This window comes from Cryptomeria japonica, chromosome 6 (assembly GCF_030272615.1).
Source record: "Cryptomeria japonica chromosome 6, Sugi_1.0, whole genome shotgun sequence".
NCBI lineage: Eukaryota > Viridiplantae > Streptophyta > Pinopsida > Cupressales > Cupressaceae > Cryptomeria > Cryptomeria japonica.
This window is the reverse complement of record NC_081410.1, coordinates 392,302,625-392,325,858: the sequence shown is the minus strand read 5'-3', so window position 1 is coordinate 392,325,858 and position 23,234 is coordinate 392,302,625. Positions and strand designations below refer to the sequence as shown.

At 35.7% G+C, this 23,234-nt stretch overlaps 1 protein-coding gene across 6 annotated transcripts in view; it reads left to right on the top strand.

Moving 5' to 3' along the window:
- Positions 1 to 16,135: 16,135 nt before the first annotated feature.
- Positions 16,136 to 23,234, top strand: part of LOC131038318 (protein SPA1-RELATED 4) — an 89,560-nt gene continuing 82,461 nt past the window's right edge. The window contains exons 1-5 of one of the 6 annotated variants that reach the window (XM_057970700.2): positions 16,136 to 16,394; positions 16,579 to 16,633; positions 16,734 to 16,846; positions 17,373 to 18,982; positions 19,151 to 19,308. In XM_057970700.2, coding sequence (XP_057826683.2) covers positions 18,008 to 18,982; positions 19,151 to 19,308 — 1,133 coding nt within the window. In that variant the 5' untranslated portion in view covers positions 16,136 to 16,394; positions 16,579 to 16,633; positions 16,734 to 16,846; positions 17,373 to 18,007. Of the gene's footprint in view, positions 16,395 to 16,427; positions 16,634 to 16,733; positions 16,847 to 17,372; positions 18,983 to 19,150; positions 19,309 to 23,234 lie in introns of those variants that run through there. The other 5 variants (XM_057970698.2, XM_057970697.2, XM_057970695.2 and 2 more) reach the window with 5 other exon arrangements.

The window sequence follows — 23,234 nt, the reverse complement described above, 5'->3', positions numbered from 1 at the left end:
CTCCTAATTTTGACATATCCACGATAATGCCACCAGGAGTGACATTGAACCTAAATGCGACACAGATGTCCAATGCACCTACAACAACAACTCCTACACGAAGTGTTTCTCCAAGCACACAAATGGCTCCAACTCAGTTAAACACAACACAAGAATCTATAAGTTCTACACCAATATCAAAGGTTACTTCAACAAGGTTCCAATCAATGTCAATGTTCAATTCACAAGCCATTGGTAATCCATAAGCAACTACATCAGTATCAACGAGATTTGCAACTAGTAGCCAAGGGATACAACATGGACATGCCAATCCCTTTGGGTCTACTCAGGATAACATAGCACCTCAGTTTACCTTCTTCACAACACCTAGTTGTGGTTTCCATACAGTGAAAATTCAAGCATCTTCAACAATACCAATATACACCATCTCTTCACCATATGTTGCAAACATATATGCATCAGACATATACCCTTGACACAAACAAAAGTTTTGGCTCAGTAAGTTCAAAACTTACAAAAGCAAATGGTGAGAATGCAAGCAAGCAAGGATAAGAAAAGCTACACATTGGAAGATCTTAGCCCTTATCCCTATGATAGATCTCTATATATGCCACCCTTTCCTCCACACTTTGAGACACCTAAGTTTGATAAATACAAAGGAAAGGGTGATCCAAGAGATTATATAAGAGATTTTTTCACATCTTGCATAGAACTGACACACGAAGACACGTTTCCACTAAGACTATTTCCTAAAAGTCTTGGAGGGCCCGCATTAGAATGGTTCTCACATCTACCTCCTAAAATTACTTCATGGGGAGAGCTAGCAGAGTTGTTTATCTCAAACTTCTCTCATAATATAGACAATCCAGTGAGCCTGATAGATTTGTGCACCACAAAGCGGAAAGAAACATAGACTTTTGCTACATTCTTACAAAGATGGAGAGCATTGTATAGAAGGTATCCAAGCAATATACCGGAGGCAGAACAAGTGGACATATTCATTGAGAATATCCTTCCACAAGTCAAATATCCTTGGCAAATGAAATGTTTTGATACATTCAAGGATATCACATAAAAAGGTCTCAAATGTGAGAAGGGATTGTTGGAACAAGGTATCATAAAAAATGGTAAAGATGCAGGAGCACCCAACAACAACGTAAGTGCAGAGAAACCCAAATTTTGGTTAAGCAACAAGAACATTACAAATGATGGTGTGGTTGATGCAAGAGTGGTCAATAGAGATCAACCCACACTATCATTACAAGGACCAAAACAAAATGTGAATCAATCACAAGCAAAAAATGTAACTACAACCACTACCAATGTGGTCCAATCTAATGTAATTAGACCTCCAAGAAATATGGTACTAAAGAGAAATATCACACCTTTGGGGGAACCTATTGAGGCCGCTCTAAAGAAGTTGATACAAACAAACATTATAACCTTTCCAAAAATAAGACCATATGAACCAGGCCCATTCAAACCAGCCTGGTGGAATGACAATGATTTATGTGATTATCATCGTTCCAAGGAACATAAAACATCTAGTTGTTACAAGCTCAAGAATCTCATCTAGGACATGATAGATCAAGGTGATGCAATAGTAGATACAAATAAAGGATCATCAAACCAGGCGCATATTATATACAAAGATCCTTTTGTGAAGTATAACAAAGGAAAAGCATCTACATCAAAAGGACAGGACTATACGGCCAACTACACCAAGGTTGTATACGATTATACAATCAATGCAATTAGTGAAGGGGAGGCAATGGTTGCAACCATTTCCATCAACCCTAGAAATAAATATTGTGCGGTGGTAACCCATAATTCCAAAGTCACATTACAAGGAGTACCTCCTCAGGCACCCCATCAAGCAAGCAACTTTAATATTGTGGATCAACTAAAAAAGACTCTCTCTCTTAAATCTCACTCTTTGAGTTACTCAAAATTTCACTAACTCATAGAGCAATTATTGATAAAGCATTGCAAGATTTAATTGTATCCAGAGACATGGATGAAAGTGTCTTACAAGCAATGGTGGGAACTATAACTCCTTCATCTAGGGTGGCCTTCATAGAGAAAGACATCCCCACAGATAGAATCAGGAACAATGATCCTTTACATTTATAAGCTTATGTTCATAACAAGATAATAAGAAGAGTGCTCATATATGGAGGGGCAAGACTAAATATTTGTACTCTTAAGTTGATCAAGGAATTAGATTATTCCCGATTTCACATAGACATAACCAAGAAGATCAACATCAAGGCCTACGATGATGAGGATTGTCCTTCTGAAGGGTTGGTCACATTACCGATACAAATTGGACCAGTTACTACAAACATCAAATTTCAAGTGTTGGACAAAGAATTGGGATACGACATGCTACTGGGACACCCATGGATATATGCCATGCAGGAAGTACCTTCTAGTTTTCATCAATGCATAAAATTCCTAGTCAACGGAGTAAAATAACTGTGCATGAGGATCCTAACCCCTTTCAACATTGCAATACTTTAAGAGCAAGCACAACCAATCAAGTTCCAAATAACCTAGTAGCACTACTTATTACATACATGGACTCATTGACAATCCAAGAAGCATAAGAAGATACACCTATAACATCTTCTTTACAGATCAAAGATATTGGTTGTGGGGAATACTCTATCTCCAGTGCATCTGATGTCAAACAATTATCTCTTTCTCCAAGGTCTTTTGGAAAACCTTAGAATACCATGACGAAACAAGATAAAGGAAAGGAGATAGTCAGATATTCAGATTCACGCTCTTTCATTAGATGGGGAGACTTAGAGGAAGAATCCCTAGAAGAAGATGTTAATCACTAGTTATATAGAGAAGAGGATGAAATGACAATATATATCTTGCTTTCCCTTAGATCATTATGAAAATGGTTTTAAAATGCTACAAAAACATGGTTATGATGGTACCACAGGCTTGAGACTACAACAACAAGATTAGAGCCTATTCTACCTCAAGAAAACTCGAAGAATCAAGGGTTAGGGTATAAGCATGTCACGAAAATAATATAAGAAAGTCAACAAACACTGGATATACTAAATAAGCCAAGCCTAGCATCCGAGTATATACCTCAGAACTAGTTATCAACATAAAGACTCCCTTCTTCATCTCATAGAAGAAACCAAGTAACAACATATCCTAGTACAAAATCAGATGGTGAAGATCTCAGATTCCTTTTACAAGAAAATAATGAGACACCACCTGACAGTATGGTGCCCGAAACAACTTCACAAGAAAATGTAGTGGTAGAAACTGGATCATCACCTACAAATGCACCTAATCCTTGGATTTTGTCAATAATTTTACCAAGGGAAACAAGTTTAACTCCACCTAATGAGTCAGATGAGGAAAGATTGCAACGTCTGATACTAGGTTTAAGAATAGTTTCTACCACATTCAGAAGATCATCAAGTCAGGAACAAACTATGTTACAAGAGCAAGATGAGATAAGTGACACAACCTCAAATAGTGGGACATACATAGAAAGCATGATGGATTCTCATGACTATGAGTTTTTATCTATTCAAGATAATAGCCCATGAATATTGGACACAACAAATGACACTGTCTATGAAGATGATCATAATAACCAGATCTCCATGATGTCAATCACTTCTCTAGTAGATGAAAGAAAAGATTTACCCTTTGCACATTCACATCTAATTGACTAGGGGCAAAAAGAGGCAAAAAACTCAAAAACATCAACTCTAATAACTAAACCATGTATGGAAGGCATCAAACTCCTTTCTCAAGGAGATACTAAAGGACCAACACAAGATGATATGATGACAGGACAAGATCTCGCTACAGAAGAAAGTCCAAGTGCTAAGAGAGTAAAACATCTCAATCCAGGTATGAGATGTTGTGTCATTATAGAACATCATCATAATCAAATATGTATGATGCAATAAACTCTTCACCCAAAGCAAATTGATTAGCATCCAATTGACTGGGAATCCCAAGTGCTACCATAGCTAGAATAGACCAATAATGACAATACCATAACAAAATTTTTTGGTAATGTCTACAGTAGGATTCACTTTAGAGGAAGATAGGATGACATTTCTTGATGAAAGAAGCACATAATGTCAATAGGTTCAGGCGACATTTCTCAAAGACATGATACCCGATATTGAGGAAAATTATGTGAACAACATAAAGAAATGGGAAGAAATGATAAGTACAAAAAATTCTATACTTTCATTCCCCAATGTTTGGATTGCTACTACAAAGGAAAACAACATCTGTGAAATACTTTTACAAACCACACCTCAACGGTTAGAAAATATACGAAACGAACAACCATTTGCAAAACGCTACACAATAATGGAGGGAGATCCACTCCCCAAACCCATGAACAACATACACCTAAAGAGATATTACATCTAAAGGATGGGTTCATTTAAATTTTTAGTACTACATTTGCATATTTCTTTACTGCATTGCATTGCGTATCTCTATTTCAGAATGCATCATAGTTGCATTTCATATTGCACAACATCTAGCTACATATCATTATTGCTTTCGCATATAGCTGCATCAATAAATAAGGCAATTGTCCGAGTCATTCACCTGGTTGCACTGGAAGGACCGAAGGTTGTCCCATTTCCTAGATACTTGTTCAAGAAGCCTTTAGGAGGTCTTTACTCATTTATCTTCAACGTCACCTTGTGATTGATCTTTATCCATGGTTGAGTAGAAGTTTCACTGTTGTTACCCAAAATCTATCAATTGCTTTATCTCACACATTAATCAATAGCTCTGAGTCATTGCAGATACCTAGTTGGTCATGTGGCTAGTGAAAAATACAAAATTCTACTTCAATGTCGTTGTAATTGTCACACCCAAGTAAGTTTCATTACTTACAAGTCAAGGCAAGAAAATTAAAAAAAATGTTATGCCAAATATCCATCTCAAGACAAAATAGCACACATATATAATTGAAATATCATACAAAAATGTGCAATAAAGCTTTACTAAGGGAACATGCGAATAACTCCATCAAGGTTATGGATGCCTATTGGCAATGGAGCAATATTCAAGAGATTACAGTGTATAAACTCGTCGGAGCCCTAAAAGCTTGTTGGCAGCGAGACTCTATGAAGGATGCTTTTGAAGTTGGAATAACTCAAGTAGCTAGCCACATAGGATTCCAAGGGTCTTTGATGGTTATAAGAGTTGGAATGAACTCAAGTGCACACACATGAGCACTTGTAATTGTCATACCCAAGTAAGTTTCATTACTTACAAGTCAAGGCAAGAAAATTAAAAAAAAATGTTATACCAAATATCCATCTCAAGACAAAATAGCACATATATATAGCTAAAATATCATACAAAAATGTGCAATAAAGCTTTACTAAGGGAACATGCGAATAAATCCATCAGGGTTATGGACGCCTATTGGCAATGGAGCAATATTCAAGAGATTATAGTGTATAAACTCATTGGAGCCCTAAAATCTTGTTGGCAGCGAGGCTCTATCAAGGATGCTTTTGAAGTCGGAATAACTCACGTAGCTAGCCACATAGGATTCCAAGGGTCTTTGATGGTTATAAGAGTTGGAATGAACTCAAGTGCACACACATGAGCAAAAGGGGATAAAAGTTTCAAGAATTGATGGAGAATTTTTCTGCGCCTCCATTCATAAATATTGATTACATAGTGTGTTAAGATTGGATGATCTAAAGTCTCCTAAGAAGGAATTGAGCTCCTATCTCTGAAACGTTTCACACCTTTAATTCAATTAGTGCATTTCAGAATGAAAGACGCATATGCTCACCCTTGTTTGATTAGAAACTACATCTTCATATTGCATCTTGCACTAGCATGACTCATATCAAAAATTCATTGTCTCCATATGCATCATCGTGATATCATCATAGGTCTACATACTTGGGGGCATAACTGAAAAAAAATCCTAAAAAAATTAAATAAAGTCCTAAGAAAATCTTAAAAAATTATAAAATGATCCTGAACAAAATCAATAAAAAACATTCAGATAAAATCTTATGAAAATCCAAAAACATTTGCAAAACACAAAAACTTAAAAAATTCAGATAAAGTCCTAAAAAAGTCCTGAAAATTAGAAAAAGATCTTGAACAAAGACCAAAAACAATTGAAAAACAACAAAATCAAACAAAAACATTCGAAAATGATCCACAAAACCCTAAACATAAAACAAACTAAAAATAAAAAAATCAACCAAAAACTTGCAATAAAATGTCTCGCAAGAATCAAATACCCTAGCCGATATCCAACAAACACTTCGCACAAAGTTCAACAAAGGATATAACTATCTTATAAAAAATCTGCAACCAAACTTGATCAAGCCTTATCAATCGCTGATATCCACATCAACGCGATCATTATAATGTCTTAGACATTATCAGATACACTCGAAACCAAACAAATCAGTCTTAAACGGGGTCGAAAACTTCTGAAACTAGACATTATCAACCATCACATCAAACAAATCAAAGCAAAGGCATAATTAGTTTAGTTGCTGAATTTTGTCTAATTTGGTTTTTATCTTTTATCAATTGGCGAAGATCATATTTCTATGCTACTCAAGGATGTCCAAAAAGTGACTAGAGGAGCCATGATGGGCATGATCCTTTACTTTGTTGTTTTGTGGTGTGAACAAATGAAGTTCTAGGGAAATTGCTCTAGTGGATGTCTATGATAGAAGCATTCAGCCTGTGAATGCCACACATACCTTGACCCCTAGTGAAATTCATAGAATGGAGGGTTCATTCCTTGTTTGCTACGTGTTTGTTTCTTGCAATGAGATATCTATACATCCTGGTTCCTTATACCTTGATTTACTAAGCTTCATTGTTACATAATAAGGCTCAATGATGATAATGTATTGCACTACGAATAAAAGCAAAGAAGAGTACTCATCACTCTCATTGCTATCATATCATATCGATTTTGATATCAAGTTAACACAATTGATTTGTCATTTTCTCTTATCTCTTCATCATTTAAGCCAAATCTATCTTTCTTACTAACACTTCTTCTAACTCAAGAGGAGCTATCAACAATGTATTCTGTCACAACAAAAAAATTCATATAGGTTGCATATCATTTTAAGTTCATTTACCATTAGTTAGATTGCACTTAAATTCACTTACATTATTGCTCAAAGTTAATTGCATTAGATGCATTTAGATTCATATCATATCATTTTAGACTCATTGTCATATAGAAGCATTAGTTACACAACCATATCATCACATTGCACCAAATAGAATGCACTAGAATCATAAAAGGCATCACAAACACATCACACATCACATATACACATCATATCGAACCATACATCATAGAAATAACACAAGGCATGTAGAGCGCCGCCAAAATGCATATCATATATATCTCAAAAGTGTCAGAATACATAATATCAAATACAAGACAAAATGTCTCAACCGACACTGCCCATATCCCCAAGTGGATCCCATCTGCTTGATCCTACCCTAGGATGACCCAATGATGCCCTAGGAGGACCCATCACGCCTCTGTTGCTCATTCGTCGACTCGTGTCCCTGCTCGATCCACTCTAAGATCTAAAAGTTTGATAAATAGGCTCCCTCTGATTCACAAGAATGACTCTCTCATATGCCTGTCTATAATATATAGCCTCCTGAGCAGTAGTGAAAAATCTATCTGGCTATCTCTGCTCCTCGGTTCCTGGGACAAACAACTGATCATATGCATCCATGACCACATGTTCCCTCCACACTGCATCATCTCGCTCTCGCTGGAGACATTTTCTCTCTGCCACTAAAGCACCATATGCTCTGCAAAAGTGCTCCCTGTCATCCATTCGACGTTGTTGCAATGTGACAACTAGATCCTTTAAGCTCCTAATCCAATCTCTCAAAAACTTCTCATCCTCACCCTCCTCCCCACCTCCCTCTGCAGATGGCACATCTCCAACCTAGGGCATCTCAATATCCTGTCCACCACCATCCCCACCATCACTCCCCCCATGGCTAGATGATCTTGTCTCATAATCATCACTCTTACTCCCATCTCGGTTAGAGCTACCCATAGACTCGGTGTCTCTGTCGATGTCTTCCTCACCCTCATCCTCTCGCTCTGCCTCCACTGCTACCACTACTGCAATCAGGCCAATCTAACCTCCACCTCATCCTCCCCCTATCTCGACCTCCACCATCTCTCCCTCCCCCCCTCCCTAGATCTCTCCCTCCTTGTTCCCTCCTGTGTCGAATCTGTTGAGGAGAAATAGGAATCGTAGGATCTGTCAAAGGTACTGGTAGATGATGAACTCACCAAGCATCATACTGCGGTGTGGCACCAAGATCTACAACTTCGATGGACCAACCCCATTGTACTGGCTGAAGAGAACCAAACTCTGCAATAGCAACATGAGGTTGTATACAAGCCCCCCAGTCTCTGATCTTTCGATAGATACGAGCAAAATAAGAAGTAACATCAGGAACCCCCTGTACCTCCCCGAATTATCGAAGTACATGGCCAGGAAGATCAATATCAATAACCCTATGAGTGCCAACATCTCTCCCAATCAAATATCTCTGTTATTGGCAATATGGCAAATGTTGTGCATCATCAGCCCAACCAGGGCAATCAAGATATGGTATTCAAGTGAAATACTGTAAAATATCAATCTGGTGTCTCCAGTAAAGGGTGTTCCTTGACACCCTATGTCTAATACTAGTTGTGTATCTATAAGCATAAGGCTCCCCAGCACCAAGATCAACATGAATAGTAAGTCAGAAGATAGCTATGGGCTCCCAAGCCCATACCTGGAGCAATGTGATCCCACAGCCGATGGAATCTTGTCCAAGATAAACAACTCCATGCATATGATGGTATAAAGTGGGAAATAAACACAAACCCCAAGCAAATACTCATCTATGTATGATCATATCATGGATGACTCTACCCCAACCAACTGGGAATCCATGTGTCCTCTTATCAGGAATAAGAGGACTGACTACAATACTGCATAACATGAGAGTCAAATCATCATAATCCAAAGCATCCCATGAGATATCATATATACTTCGTATCTGTAGATCCTGCTTAGTGCACTCAAATAGATCCTATAAACTATGGATACAATCTCTGTGACCAAATGTAACTCTAGCACCAAAAATCAGAACGTGAAGGATACACCACACATCCTCCAACGCAATTGATGCCTCTCCCGTGGGCAAATGAAAGGAACAAGTCTCTGAGTGCCACTGCTCAACCAAAGCAGTGATCATGGCCCTATTGGTTGTAACCTTTGTAAGAAGAAGGATGTGATATAATCCCAAATTCCTAATCAAGGTAACATCCTCCTACGACAACTCTTCTCGCTGTTCAAGACCATCAGGCCTTGTCTGTCTGCCTATCAACACATGGATGTTTTCCTGCAAGCAAAACATGAGAAAATATCAGATAATTTATTTGCACGACAAAAACCATATCAAGTATTTTGGAAATAATTCATATTCAACAAATGTGAACTGATATTTACAAATGGGCATCAACAACATTCAATTGCAAACCAATTCCATCAATTGCACACTAAAATTCACAATTGCGGATCACTTAAAGCAATTGCACATCAAAATTTACAAATGTGAATTATTAAAGGCAATTGTGCATTCAATAATCAATTGCGCATCATTTAATACAATTGCGCATATATATGAATAATTACGCATAAATCAATGCACAAATACGCATAAGATAAAAAAATTCTCTCTAGCATTGAAAGGAAAAAAATGGAAAAACAGGCAAAAATGAGCAAAATATTCGAAAGACGTACCATGCCTCCGGTGTCGGGCAATCTCTGGTATGAATGCACTCAATCAGACAAGTGCAACCTTGCTCTGTGGCCCACCATCTTGCTCCAAATTTGATGAAAAACATTGAAATTAAGAAGATATCCACAAATCAAATGAATGCAAATGATCAAATTAAAAGGGCTAATTCACTATTTATAGCCAAAATTAGGGTTTTTACCTCTTCAACGGTCGTGATCCAACTGAACTTCAACGAACTTGTAGCACAGTCAAACAAACTTGAAATAGCACGAAACTTCACACAATTGCTCACTACCATGGTATTAAAAAAATGATCTCCGTTTCATAATTTTTCAATGACTTTTTCCAAGGGGGCATATTTACCCTATAAAGCGTCACCAGGGCATACTAGGGAAAAAAAAATTGTTTTCTTTGAAACAATGTCATTTCGACATTGTGTCAACGAGGGGCAAATGTAGACCTTGAAAAATGTCTTTTTCATCATGTACTAATTATTCATCCTAATTAATTTAGTAATTCTTTAATTCTTTAATTAAGTTAATTATTTTTCTAAACTGACTCAATCATCATTCTTCATCTTATTAATTATTCAATTTCTATTCCTTAATTAATTAATCAATTAACCCCTTTCTCAAATATTAAATTAATTAATTACGATTAATTCTCTTAATTAAATAATCTTTATTATTTAGTTAATCACATTTCTAATGTTTAAATAATTTCATTTAAATTAATTAATTTATTCCTCCAATTCTCCAAATTCAAATTTCAATTAATTTCATCTAATTCCAAATCATCAAATTCACATTTCACCAAATCTAAATTTCATGTGCATTTCAGCATTTAAAAGTCCAAATTCAAATCCAAATTGAAATTGAAAATGAAATTCAATTCCAAAATCCTACAACACATGTTGAAATCATAATTGATTGATCAAATCAATTAACCAATTAGTTAACTCTTCAATCACCCCTTTTCACTCCAAATCACCTTTTCTAACTGATCAATCAATCCACTTATCTCTCTAATCAATTCAGTCTTCTAATCCATCTATTCAGTCAACTAGCTAGTCTATTCAGTCTGCTGGTTAATTAATTGAGTTCACTCTCTAATCAATACTGTTAACAGATCAATCTATTGAGTTAACAAATCAATCGTGACTAGTTCATCGATCAATCAATCTCAGTTGGCTATCAATCAAGACTTGAGCTCAAATCCTCACCCCTTCTATGTTGAAAATTTATATAAATAACATCATTTTCACAAATCAGTCTAGAATCACAGTCTTCAAAATAATTGTCTATCTTATGTAGGAATTTCAATGCAATACCTGAGAGCCAATCAACCAATTATGGAGAAGAGCAATGGAAACTTTGTTACATCAATTGAGGGAGTTTAAATTAGTTTCTTTCATTATTCAATTGATTTAGCATTATTTCATTGTCATTTAGGAGTTAATTGTAAGTGGATTTAGAGTTGTGATTCACTCTTTAACATCTGATTATCTTTATGCTTAATTTACCCCTAAGAAACAATAGCGACGACCACTCTAGTCCTCCACACTTTTCGCACTCTAATAAGAGATTGATTCATTACTGTAAATAAAGCCAATTATGAAGATTGCAGCTCTGTACCTATTCCTACACACACTGGAGAAGGGACATAGGTTGGGAATAGGGGTTTGCCTAAGTCAAACCCTGGTTTAGGAATTGACCTTGAATGAAATATTACAAATATTGAAATAAACGATGGAAAGATATACCTCAGATTTGCAATGATTGATAATCATACTTTTCTTCTTGAATGTAATCACATATGTTGTATGAAATGACATGAACATGACAAAACCCTAATCACACACACATTCTTGCACATGAATGATGTAATTTTCTCCATAAATGGTTGAATGAAGGAAATTCAACCTTGAAGATCTCTGGAAATGCTTGATGATGAACACTTCAATGCTTGAATACTTGATTGCTTGAATAAAATTGCCAGGTATGAAATTAGGTTGATCAAATGCCTTTATATATGAGATCCTAGGTTAATTTACTGATTAGGCCAACCTTTAATGGTCACATAGAGCCACCAATTTCATTTCCCGTCAGATTGATAGGTCACATCCTCCCCCAAAAAATTGGGTCCCATTGAGGAGGACTAAGGTGCTGGGCTCTCTAGTCCCAGGACCAAGGCACTAGCGCCCTAGTCCTCCTCAACATGGACTTCAAATTAGCCCCAAGGAGGAGGACATATCCTTGAAGGATCAACTAACAAGTGCATATGACATAAAAATTGGAGTTAAGACATTGGATGGATCCATAAAGGAGGAGAGGGAGATGTGCCAAAACTAGGGGCACAAACATGAGGTGTAAATTGGCCCAATGAAAATTTATAATGCTACACCAATTAAGGAATAAGATTTAAGACTTTATTGATAACACTACTATATCCGCAGTTGGTGTAAATGACAAAGGGAACAAGTCCGTAGCTCATCCTAACCAAAACCTCCAAATCTTCTCTAATCCATTACCTTTTCATTCTACCAATGTTGTTGAGTTTGAGCTTCTTGATTTCTTTGCTAGTGACCTTGGTATAGAATCTAATAATGATGTGAACCTTGTTAGCAAACCTCAACCTACAAAATACAATCATTACATTTGATCCCAGTGAAAATTTTGTTGCAATTAATGACCCATTATATATTACTGCAAAGATCAAAGACAAACTCTCACGAGGGGTGCTCATTGATCCAATATGTATGGTGAATGTGATTCCTGAAGAAAATCTTCTTACTCAACAATTGCATCAAGTAACATATGATAAATCTGATTTTATGGTTAAGGTATATGATGGTTTCTCTTGCCCCTACTATTGGTTCTATCACTCTTCTTGTTGAGGTTGGTACTAATTGTTTATATGTCACCTTTTCTATTATTCCTACATCAGATCAATTTCATGTGAAGTTGGGACATCCTTGGCTCTCTTCCATGAAAGCTATCCCTTCTACAATTCATAAATGTTTGAAATGCCCTCATAATTGCACTATTATAACAAATATTAAGGTAAAAGTACAAAATTGTGTCACACTTTTATAAAGAAAATGGCCAATGTTGATTCAACTTTTTAAATTAAATCAATGGAAAGTCAAATATATGTTTTGAATTTTGAAATGATGTAAACTAATAAAATTTATATTCTTTTGTCTATTTTATGTTTGTAATTTTAAAAATTATTTGAATGTAGTTTTTTTATAAATTAAACACTATAATTTAGTTGCTGATAAAATACTGAAATTGAAGTTACACAAGCCGCCACACTTTATTTAGTAAATTTTACCTTTTTTTCTTCAATTTTTTTTGTGTATATTGATAACTTGAAAATTTAGTGCATTGATATATTTTTTACTAATTTTTATAAATATATAATTTTCAATAAATTTGAAAAGTTGCGTGTGTTGAAATAAATTCTTTCTAATTGCCGCCACCTTTTTTCTTAATTATTTATCCAAATTAGAAAATAATTATATTATCTTGACATAGAATCTTTTCTCTATTGCATCATAATTTTTAAAAAAAATTTAAATAAATTTTAGTATTTTTCCTTGACAAGATAATCAACCTTATATTTTAGTGCTGATGACCTACTTTCAATAAAAATAAAATATTAATATTAAAATTAATAAAAATATTAAAAGATATATATTTTGGAAAATCCACTTATAGATCTATAAAATGATACTTTTACATTTCAAAAAAAAAATTTATTTATAAGAGTCAGAGTTGTTAAAACATTGAGATTTTTTTTCAAAATTTGTTTTTGGTAATTAGACACAAAGTGGTATAAAATATATATTTAGTAGACACTTCCAATTGGAAAATTTGTGGTCCATATATAAATAAGCTATAATGAATCTATGTAGATCATATATTTGACTAAAATTAATTTTTAGTTAGAATTACTTAAATTCACTTGTGCTGATAAGTTGGCCTAAAGCGTAACACAGTTTTGACACTATTATAACAATTAATCATAGCCTTTACCAACCCATAGTGAAGCGTGAAAATTTCACTCTTGATTACTTTTGGCCTAAACAACCTAATCCTCTTGAACATCGAAATGATATCCTTTTCTTATCTTATCAAAAATGGAAAAATGAGATGATAACGACCTTGAGTAAACCTAGAGACCCTACACCCATGGATATTCCTCCTCCTCATAATAGACATGGTATCCTTCCTACTCCTTTTATTCCCCCTATATATGCCTCAGCCTCACCTCCTATGTCCTACAAAGGAAAGCATTTAGCATCATCTTCTATCTCTCAACCTATTGGGGTTTCTTCCATTCTTTCCCATATAAGGAAAGAAAAGACGCTTATGTCAATTGATCCTCAACCTTCACAAGCCTTGGCTAAAACTAAGAGAAATCATTGTGTGAGAGAACACTGATGAAGATGTCATGTTAAGGCTCGTGAGCTTGCTTCCCAAACCATTTCCTCCCTGAAGAAACCAAATGTCGACTTGGTCCCATTTGTCTAACCTTCACCTAACCCTAGGGAGGAAGTTCAACTCAAATCACCTAAATAAAAAATGTTTAAGAAAAATGATGGTTCAACTTCTTTTCGTGTTAAGGATCTTATTTTTATTAATTTAGATGATGATATGGATGATAATGTTGTTCATGCTAACAATGTTGATTCTAATGATTTTGATGATATGTATGAGCTTGTTGAGATTAATCATAATTTATCTTCACATTTTTTAAAAGCATTAACCCTAGCTCCTAGTGACAAACAAAGTAATTCATCATTAGAGCATGGTCCTTGTTTGGAACTTGCAGTAACTCCATTTACTGTGTTGGATGTGGCTCCTCTTGTATCTTGACCACCATCCTTAGATCATGTTAAAAAAATTGGCAGGTAGATGACTCGCTTGACTAGCTTCATTCATGTCGTGGATTCTCTTTTCTGTGTTTACTTGTTCGCAATGTGCTTCCCCCTATGATGCGCCATTTGATATGTTTTTGTGTTATGTTAGGTTCACTTTGGATGACCCTTGTTACTCCATTGGTGCAAGGTAATAAAGAGATTGAATCCACTATGACATTCCTCTATTTGTATCCCAATTCTTCTATATGTCGTATCTATATTATTTCACACATGTGTTATTGTTCATAAATGTGCCTTGTGTTGTCTACTTGGGGACGATGCAAAGCATTGAGATCTCTTTTTGGTCTCTTTCGTGTTGACTCAAAAAGACACTTTTTTGTTATCTCTTGTGTTGTTCTTTAATTGTGTTTTTTATCTATTGTGCTCTTCTATTCAAATGCATGAGAATGTGTGCAAGTGCAGATATGTCAAAGATAAGATTGTGTCACTTATCGATATATAATTATGTTCAATCATCTCCTCAAACGAAATTTAAAATTAAATTAAAAATTGACACACATAGACAAATTTGACAATTACACTACCGATCTCTTGTGCTCTTCTATTCAAATGCATGAGAATGTGTGCAAGTGCAGATATGTCAAAGAAAAGATTGTGTCACTTATCGATATATAATTATATTCAATCATCTCCTCAAACAAAATTTAAAATTAAATTAAAAATTGACACACATAGACAAATTTGACCATTACGCTATTGTTATCTCTTGTGCTCTTCTATTCAAATGCATGAGAATGTGTACAAGTGCAGATATGTCAAAGATGAGATTGTGTCACTTAACCATATACAATTATATTCAATCATCTCCTCAAACGAAATCTAAAATTAAATAAAAAATTGACACACATACAAAAATTTGACCATTACGCTATTATAAATATAAATTAAATCAATTATTTATTTTATTCATTAAACTTAATCTAAATACAAAATTAAATATATCCATAATCCCCTATTCAAATTATTTTGGAGGAAAAGTATAGTCAAAAGCTCTCCACTAATTTAAAATTTCTTTCTCTTCCATTTTAAGAGCAAATTCCTAAAGCGTTTATTTTTGAATGTGTCGTCAACGTAGTTATTACCACTTGAGGGTAGCGTCCAAAGCCCTGCTATACTGTAGTCGCGCAAATATAGAAAGTAGGTACTTGAAACTCATGTCTGCGGTAAAATAAAAAATACGTACCGTATTTTTTGTGTCAGAGATGGAATATACGGTTTCGTATATATACGGTTGGATATCATTTCTTTTTCCCTATGCTGTGCCAGCTAGGCGAATCCTTTCATGGCCCTGGTGAAGCCACGTATGTGGAGTGCAGAGTGCAGGCGGATAGAAAAGCTGAGGAGGAGGAAATCGACAAAAAAGGAAATTAGCAAATACAGAAATTAGCCGGAAAACAAAGATCACAGCCACTTCTTCACTTCTCTTCTATCTAGTTTTGTCGCCAGGATTTAGCGGTGAATTTGGAGGCGGTCTTTTGTCAGCAGCCGCTACAGTCTCTGCACCTCGTACAAACATGTGGCTGTTGCAGATAACATAGATTTATTTGTTTATTATTATTTCAATGTCTGACCTGGACCACTCGCTTCAATTCCTGAGGTCAGTTTTCCTTCGTACACTAGTTCTGGTTTTTTTTTTCCTTCAGATTTATGTTAAAATGGAAAAAAGATCATCCTTATAAACAACTCTTTATCCGCCACATTGATTGAATGATTTTATAGGCAGTTTCTATCTGGAATCTTTAAAATGCTAATGCCAGAGTTGTTTGATTAATTTAAGGCAGGGTAGGCCAATGAAAGCAAGCTCGTAGGTCGAACTTCATATCGGATCACTTTCAGGTTGTTTATTTTATTCAAGGAATTTGTTTCAGTTCTTGTAGTTTTTATTTGAAATTTGGCTTATTTAAATATTATTTTGTTTTGGATTGAGTGTGTCTAGTCCCCCTTTACTGTTGAGAAGATAGGATTGGAAACCAATGCTATGCTTTCTGGGGCGCTGCACCACTTGGCGTTGTGCCTTGTTTTCTGTCAAGAGATCTTCATCATATTATGGTCTCTGTCTCCTCTTCTACAGTTCTTCTCAGGGTTTTTGACGGTGATCATGTTAATTGTTGAGTTTGTAAGATCTAAATCTTTTATTGTCGAGAATGAGATTTACATTTTGATGAAAAGTTTATGTGCGCGGAGTCTTTAACTTTTCAAAATAGGGAAATGTCAATTAACTTAGTATTAATCCTTGCACTTTTGCCCCTCAATGATGTTATTGCTGTTGTAGTGTTTGAATTGGGTTTGGCTTTTGTTTTGAATGATAGATGTAAAGGGTTTGGGTATTTTTATGAGCAAGCGGAAGGTAGGAGAGGTGTTATGTTGAAGGCCTTATGTTTTGGGTTTGGGTTGGGACTTGGATTCTTGGGAGATTTCAGTTATCTTTTGGCTTAGTAAATATCATTTTTGGGAATCAACTAGGTCTTAGAATCAGGTCAATTCTCACGGCTATCAGTAGTTGTTGGCAATAACCTATCTCTTTGAGCTTGAATGCAGAGCAAATGATACTTATTGCATGGGGTGATGGTTGCAGGAGTGAAGCAGTGGGTATGAAATTATCCATGTGAACCATTGCGATGTGCTATTACTCATTGTAGCTTGGCGTTGTACTTGGTAGTTGGGACTTCTGACTTCCTCAGAGATCACCTATCCCGTTTATAGATCAGCTTAACCATGGGCGGTTTGCAAAGGGTCTTCTTTGGTGTTTGAGAAGTTCATACACATCTGGGAGGAATATATCAAGATTGTGAATGAACTTGCTTGCGGGACAAAGTTTTGGTGGATCAGTGTTTTAGATGAATTGGAGGAATGTGGATGTGTCACTGCAGTTTCTTTTCCGCTTCAGAAGCAAAATAAGGCGTATAGGGGAAAAAATAGAGGGGTTTTATGAAATGGAGACATAAAAGGGCTTTGAGTGAGGCAAAACTTTTTCTTGGAACAGTAGGGACACCTAGAGAGCTTTAAGTTTTTAATCCTTAGTTTTATGGTTCATTTCTAGATGTTGTTTTTGGCAGAAGTTACAATGTGGAACTGGTTTTTGACTCCTCTGAAATGTTTCATAGAAATAGAAATTAGTATAGGTCATAAATTAGTAGCCGTAAGGTGGAACACCAACCTGAATAATTGTAGACAAGGCCCTTCATAACCCTTAGCATTCGGAATTTTGGAATGGACGGCTCCCAAGGATTGAATAGGGAGCAATCAGGGCAGAGAGAATTTTATTATTCCGGAGAATCCAGTATCAACAATGATATGTCAAAAGATGCTTCTAACACTGGCTGTAGTCAGGCCGAACAAGAAGAGAAATGTGCAGGAAGGCCTTGTGGCAACCTTGACAATAAGCAACATCTATGTGCTTTTCGGACCCCAACCACTACGCAACCCTGTATGGATGATTTGGAAGAAGATGATATTAGCCTAAGAGAATGGTTGAATATGCCTAATAGAAGTGTGAATAGATTGGAATGCCTGCACATATTTAAGCAAATTCTGGAGATTGTAAGTCTTGCACATTCGGAAGGAGTTGTGTTGCAAAATATTCGGCCCTCCTGTTTCATGCTATCTTCTTTTAATCGAGTTTCATTTATAGAATCTGCTTCTTGTACAAGCTCAGGTTCTGATTCTTCAGATGACTCGACTGGAAGGTTGCCTCGAACTCTTCCAGGTCAGACCGCAAACTACAATTTGAGGCAACATGGTAATAATATGGGGCATATTTCAAGAGCAGGACGAGAAGTTGATCAAACTGCTTCAGTTCACATGGCAAGCCATCAAACCCATGCAAGAAGTATTTCAACAAGGGGAGATGGATGTCAGGAGCTATCACTTAGAGATGCTAACACAGATGTCTCCAGAGTGTCTGGAAGATTAACCTCTACAGGTGATTGCAGCAAAAAATTGGATGTTGTTGGTGGAATGCGTGTTATTCCACATGCAATGGATTCGGATGCAGGGGAAGGGACTAATCAAGAAAACATGGACGCCATGAATGAAGATGAAAATGTCGAAGAAAGGAGCAATCGCTTCCCATTGAAGCAAATATTGCTTATGGAAATGAAATGGTACACCACTCCAGAGGAGCTATCTGGGGGATCAATATCGTTCTCTTCGGATATTTATTGTTTGGGTGTTCTCTTTTTTGAGGTATGAGACAGTGACAAAACTAAATCTGATAATTAACAGCAGCGTCAATTTGTTTTTTAATGAATATAGCACTTATTGTTTATGATATGCTAATACCATTCTGAAAAATGAAAAGTTTACTCTGAAACCTGATTTGCTCTACCCAAATTTAATTTGTTTTTGTTACAGCTATTCTGCACTTTTAGCTCAGAAGCAGAGCAGCAGGCATTTATGTCAAATCTTCGGCATCGTGTCCTTCCTCCTCAGTTGTTATGCAAGTGGCCCAAAGAAGCTTCATTTTGTGTGTGGTTGCTTCACCCTGTCGCAGCTTCTCGTCCAAAATTAAGGTTAGTAAACCACAATTTAGAACATACCTGTTTTAAAAAAATTATCTTGTAGATGGATTAGATCTACAGTTCTTGTCTGAATTTAGTTTGGATTAAGAAATGTCAAAACCATTCACTGGTTGAATTGTTTACATCTTATGTATGCCTAAATACGTATGATTTTCACAAGGTTGAACACTTGTTCTTGTAGAAACATTTCATGTGTGCTAGAAGACACAGATTGATTCATGGTTACATATCCTTTAGTTAAACAACATTGTCAACTGATGGAGATGTCCCCAAGATACTATGATTAATGAAAATGGGGTTCAAGACTTCAGAGTTGCATGTGTCATGGCAATCCACTCCTAGGTGAAACCTCGGTTGTAGTTTATGTTGAATGCATGCTCCTTATGTCAGAAATGGCCAACTTACTGATTTAAGCTCCTAAATCTAGAGAGTTGATATCTCTCCATATTGCATCTATTATAATTTCTGACTACAATATGAGTAGTTAAAATTTCCTTGAGGTTCAGAAATTTTCCAGTTGCATCTTAAAAGGCATCATCTCCTTCAATTGAAGCTTGCGTGCCTGTCTTCAAAGGAAACAAATTCTGGACAGCCGTTAAAATTTCCCTAACATGTCAGTCCACTATATATCTCCGAAAGAAGAGGATTCAGGAACAAGGGCAGTTTATTCTAACATGATCTATTCTGCAAACAACCAAGAAACCTGATGATGCTAGAAGACATATTGCATTATATCATTATTTTGACATCGTTATACCTTGCAAAATTTATTAGTCAGCCGAGAAATACTCTCTGGCATGACAAACATATTTTAATGAATGAGGCAAGAACTCATAATGTAAAAGGCACTTGATTTTTGGATGGCCTGACATTTCACCTCTCGGTATATGTTTCTTGCTGTCGGATTTGTCTAATTTTACCATGCAACATCCTTGACTCATAGTATAGAATAGGCTTCCCATAATTCCATTCCTACTCTTATACAAGTATGCTCTCGTGCATCTAATTATATTTTTAGCAAGCTGACTGGTTAAATCATTTTGCCAGCTTAAGGAAGCGTTTTTAAATCCATGATTATACTCGCCAATCTAGCAAAGCATTTGTTCTTTATTGTGTATGCATCTGCAAGAGTAAGGCAGGGGTCCTATGGAGGGGGCTTAAGCTCTATTTTTAAGGAAGAGGCGGTCTCATGAAAAAAAATATTTTTTGGCTATGAGATTAACTAGAATCTTTTCCTAAAAATAAGAACCCCTACCTTTTAGGCTTGAAAATCTAAGCTGGTGAAAATGGGGTGGGGCTAGAAATTGCCCCACCAGCTTAGGAATGTATTATGCCATTTGTCATTACATAAATTTTAGAAAAAAAAACTAAATTTGTTTAGTACCAATTTACTTAAATTTAAGAGTTTAAACTTAAGTTAATCTGCACTACAAAGTTTATGACATTCTTAAATTTAGAAGCTGAAATTTTTAAGCTGAAGTGCAAAACAAAATTCATGGGACTGCCAGCTTTAAAATATTCCTAAAAAAACTCAACAGCTTGAGCTCTATTTTTTAGAAAGCCCCTTCCATGGGACCCCACCCAGTTCAACTTAGTCAAGGGGATACCATTAAAAGCTTTAATCTTTATTTTCATTTCTTAAACTAGAGATATTCCTCCAACTGCCACTGAAGAGAGGGGAAAAGTCCATAAAGAACGAACAGCCAAAACGCACTGAGGTTGGGGGTCTGCATAATTTTATTGCATTTTCTTCTTACATGATCATTCACATGCGGCATATTCTTTGGAAATTGCATAGCTGGTAATCCTGGAAGAGTGGGCCTTGCAGATTGCACGGACCAAAAGGGCTTTTGGTACCATTAATATGAAAAACTATTTGAATCTGATGTTGAATGAACAGGAGGAAAAGGGAATCAGCATAGACTACCCAATCATCCAGAGGGAAATTTTAGCCAAAAACGGTTCTAGAGTCTTTATGTCATGGGTTTTACCTGAGATGTTACCCCTTAAAAACTTCATTTGCTATAATTCAATTAGAAGCTATGCTCTCACTTCCAGTAATAAATATATAGCTTAATAGAAGCATATTCTATTCTTAGCATGTTTAGTCTTGCCGTAAATTCTTGTTCTCTCGGTTCTTTACTGTTCAAAGTTTTGAGCCAATTTTCCAGTTTGCTAAGTTTCATCTGTTTGTCTAGATTGAAGAGGTCACTACTTCCAAATCCTCTTAATTCCTAGCTAAGCTACACTTAAGTTACTATTTCTCTTTCCTGTCGCCTAGATAACCATTTAGCTTGATCCTTGTAAAACAAACTGTAATATGCTTAATTGCTGCTTCCTTTCGTAAGATCCATCTGGCTATAACAGCTCTAGGGATTAAGTCTCATTATCTAGTATATTCTGCATACAACTGTCCATGATCAATTTGAAATACCTAGGGCTAAAACTGAAAAGAGTAAATCTTACAACTTTTTGCCGTTGGAACCTCCCCCTTATTCAAGAACCAAAATGAAGGATTTAAAACTTTAACCAAAGGGGTGATGCCACAAAGTTACAAACTACAGGTTTATTCCCATCCTCATGTTTAGTTGGATAAAAATTTATCTGAGTACTACTCGTGTGCTTGCCATTGGGAACCCGGTAATTTTTATATCTTTAACACGAAGGACGTTAGAGCAAACATTTTTTATGGTACATTTAATTGTGGCCATCTTCTTACATAGAGACTTGAAATCACTCGATGATAAATTGATGTTTACTGACATCTTTCATGTACCTGATAAATAACTAAATAGGCATTGCCTGCCCGAACACCTGGTTTACATCTGGATGAAAGAAGGACGTGTAACATAAAAACAATGTTTCTGACAATGATCTTGTTTGTTTACTTTGTCTAAATTTATCTGGTTAATCTTCCTTGGAAGCCTCAGCCTTCTACATGCGTTACTTTTGATTATGGGGACTACACTACAAGTACTAGAGAAGTTTTGAACTCATTATTCATAGCTTTTTGCCGATTGGATTGCTTTCTTAGGCATTTTGACAATTCTGTGGACTTCCTTTGGCTGAAATCATTTTCTTTTCTTTCTATCCTCATCACTGGACACCTCCTTTCCGGCTCACCATGGAATTAGCTTTGTCTTTTGTTTAACATTCCTTTTTTCTTTAGGATAATCCTGGATAAAATACTCATGAATAATCATCTCAAACGAAATAGGGTAGGTTAAATATTTACCACTTTCTAGATATGGACTTTCCTAGATAGGCTCAACTGTATTTTAGCTGGGAGCTGCCTGGACAAATTTGCTTAAGCACAAATGTGAGCGCCAATTCATTTTGAATGGGCGTTTGTACTACTGTCCCGAGTAGGACTCCACTTCAGCTGAGACAATCAACTCTGTGTCCAAGCTATTAGAGGAATGGCTGAGATTGGATATATGACAAGGAGTACGACAAGACCTAGAAGAGGCTGATGGGATCATTGTCCTTAACTATTCAAAAATTGAACTCACAATGAAGCCGTCCCTTAATTATTACGTTGTCATTGTATTTTTAATATTTTTATAATTTTCATGTTTATCGATAGTTACAAAGAGACGGGGGCGGTACTCCACGTATGGGAGCGGGGACTGGTATGGGTATATACCATTTATCAAAAAATGGGAGGTGGATATTTGGATACAACACATTAAAATTATTTAAATATTTATATTTAGAAAATAACACAATGGTAATACAATTTCAATAAATCTAATTTAAAATTAAATAATTACCATTTTTAAGTAAAAAATAAATGCCTAAGAAAAGCAATGATGAAACATATTGATATACAATTTCAATAAATCTAATTTAAAATTAAATAATTACCATTTTTAAGTAAAAAATAAATGCCTAAGATGAAACATATTGATATTTGC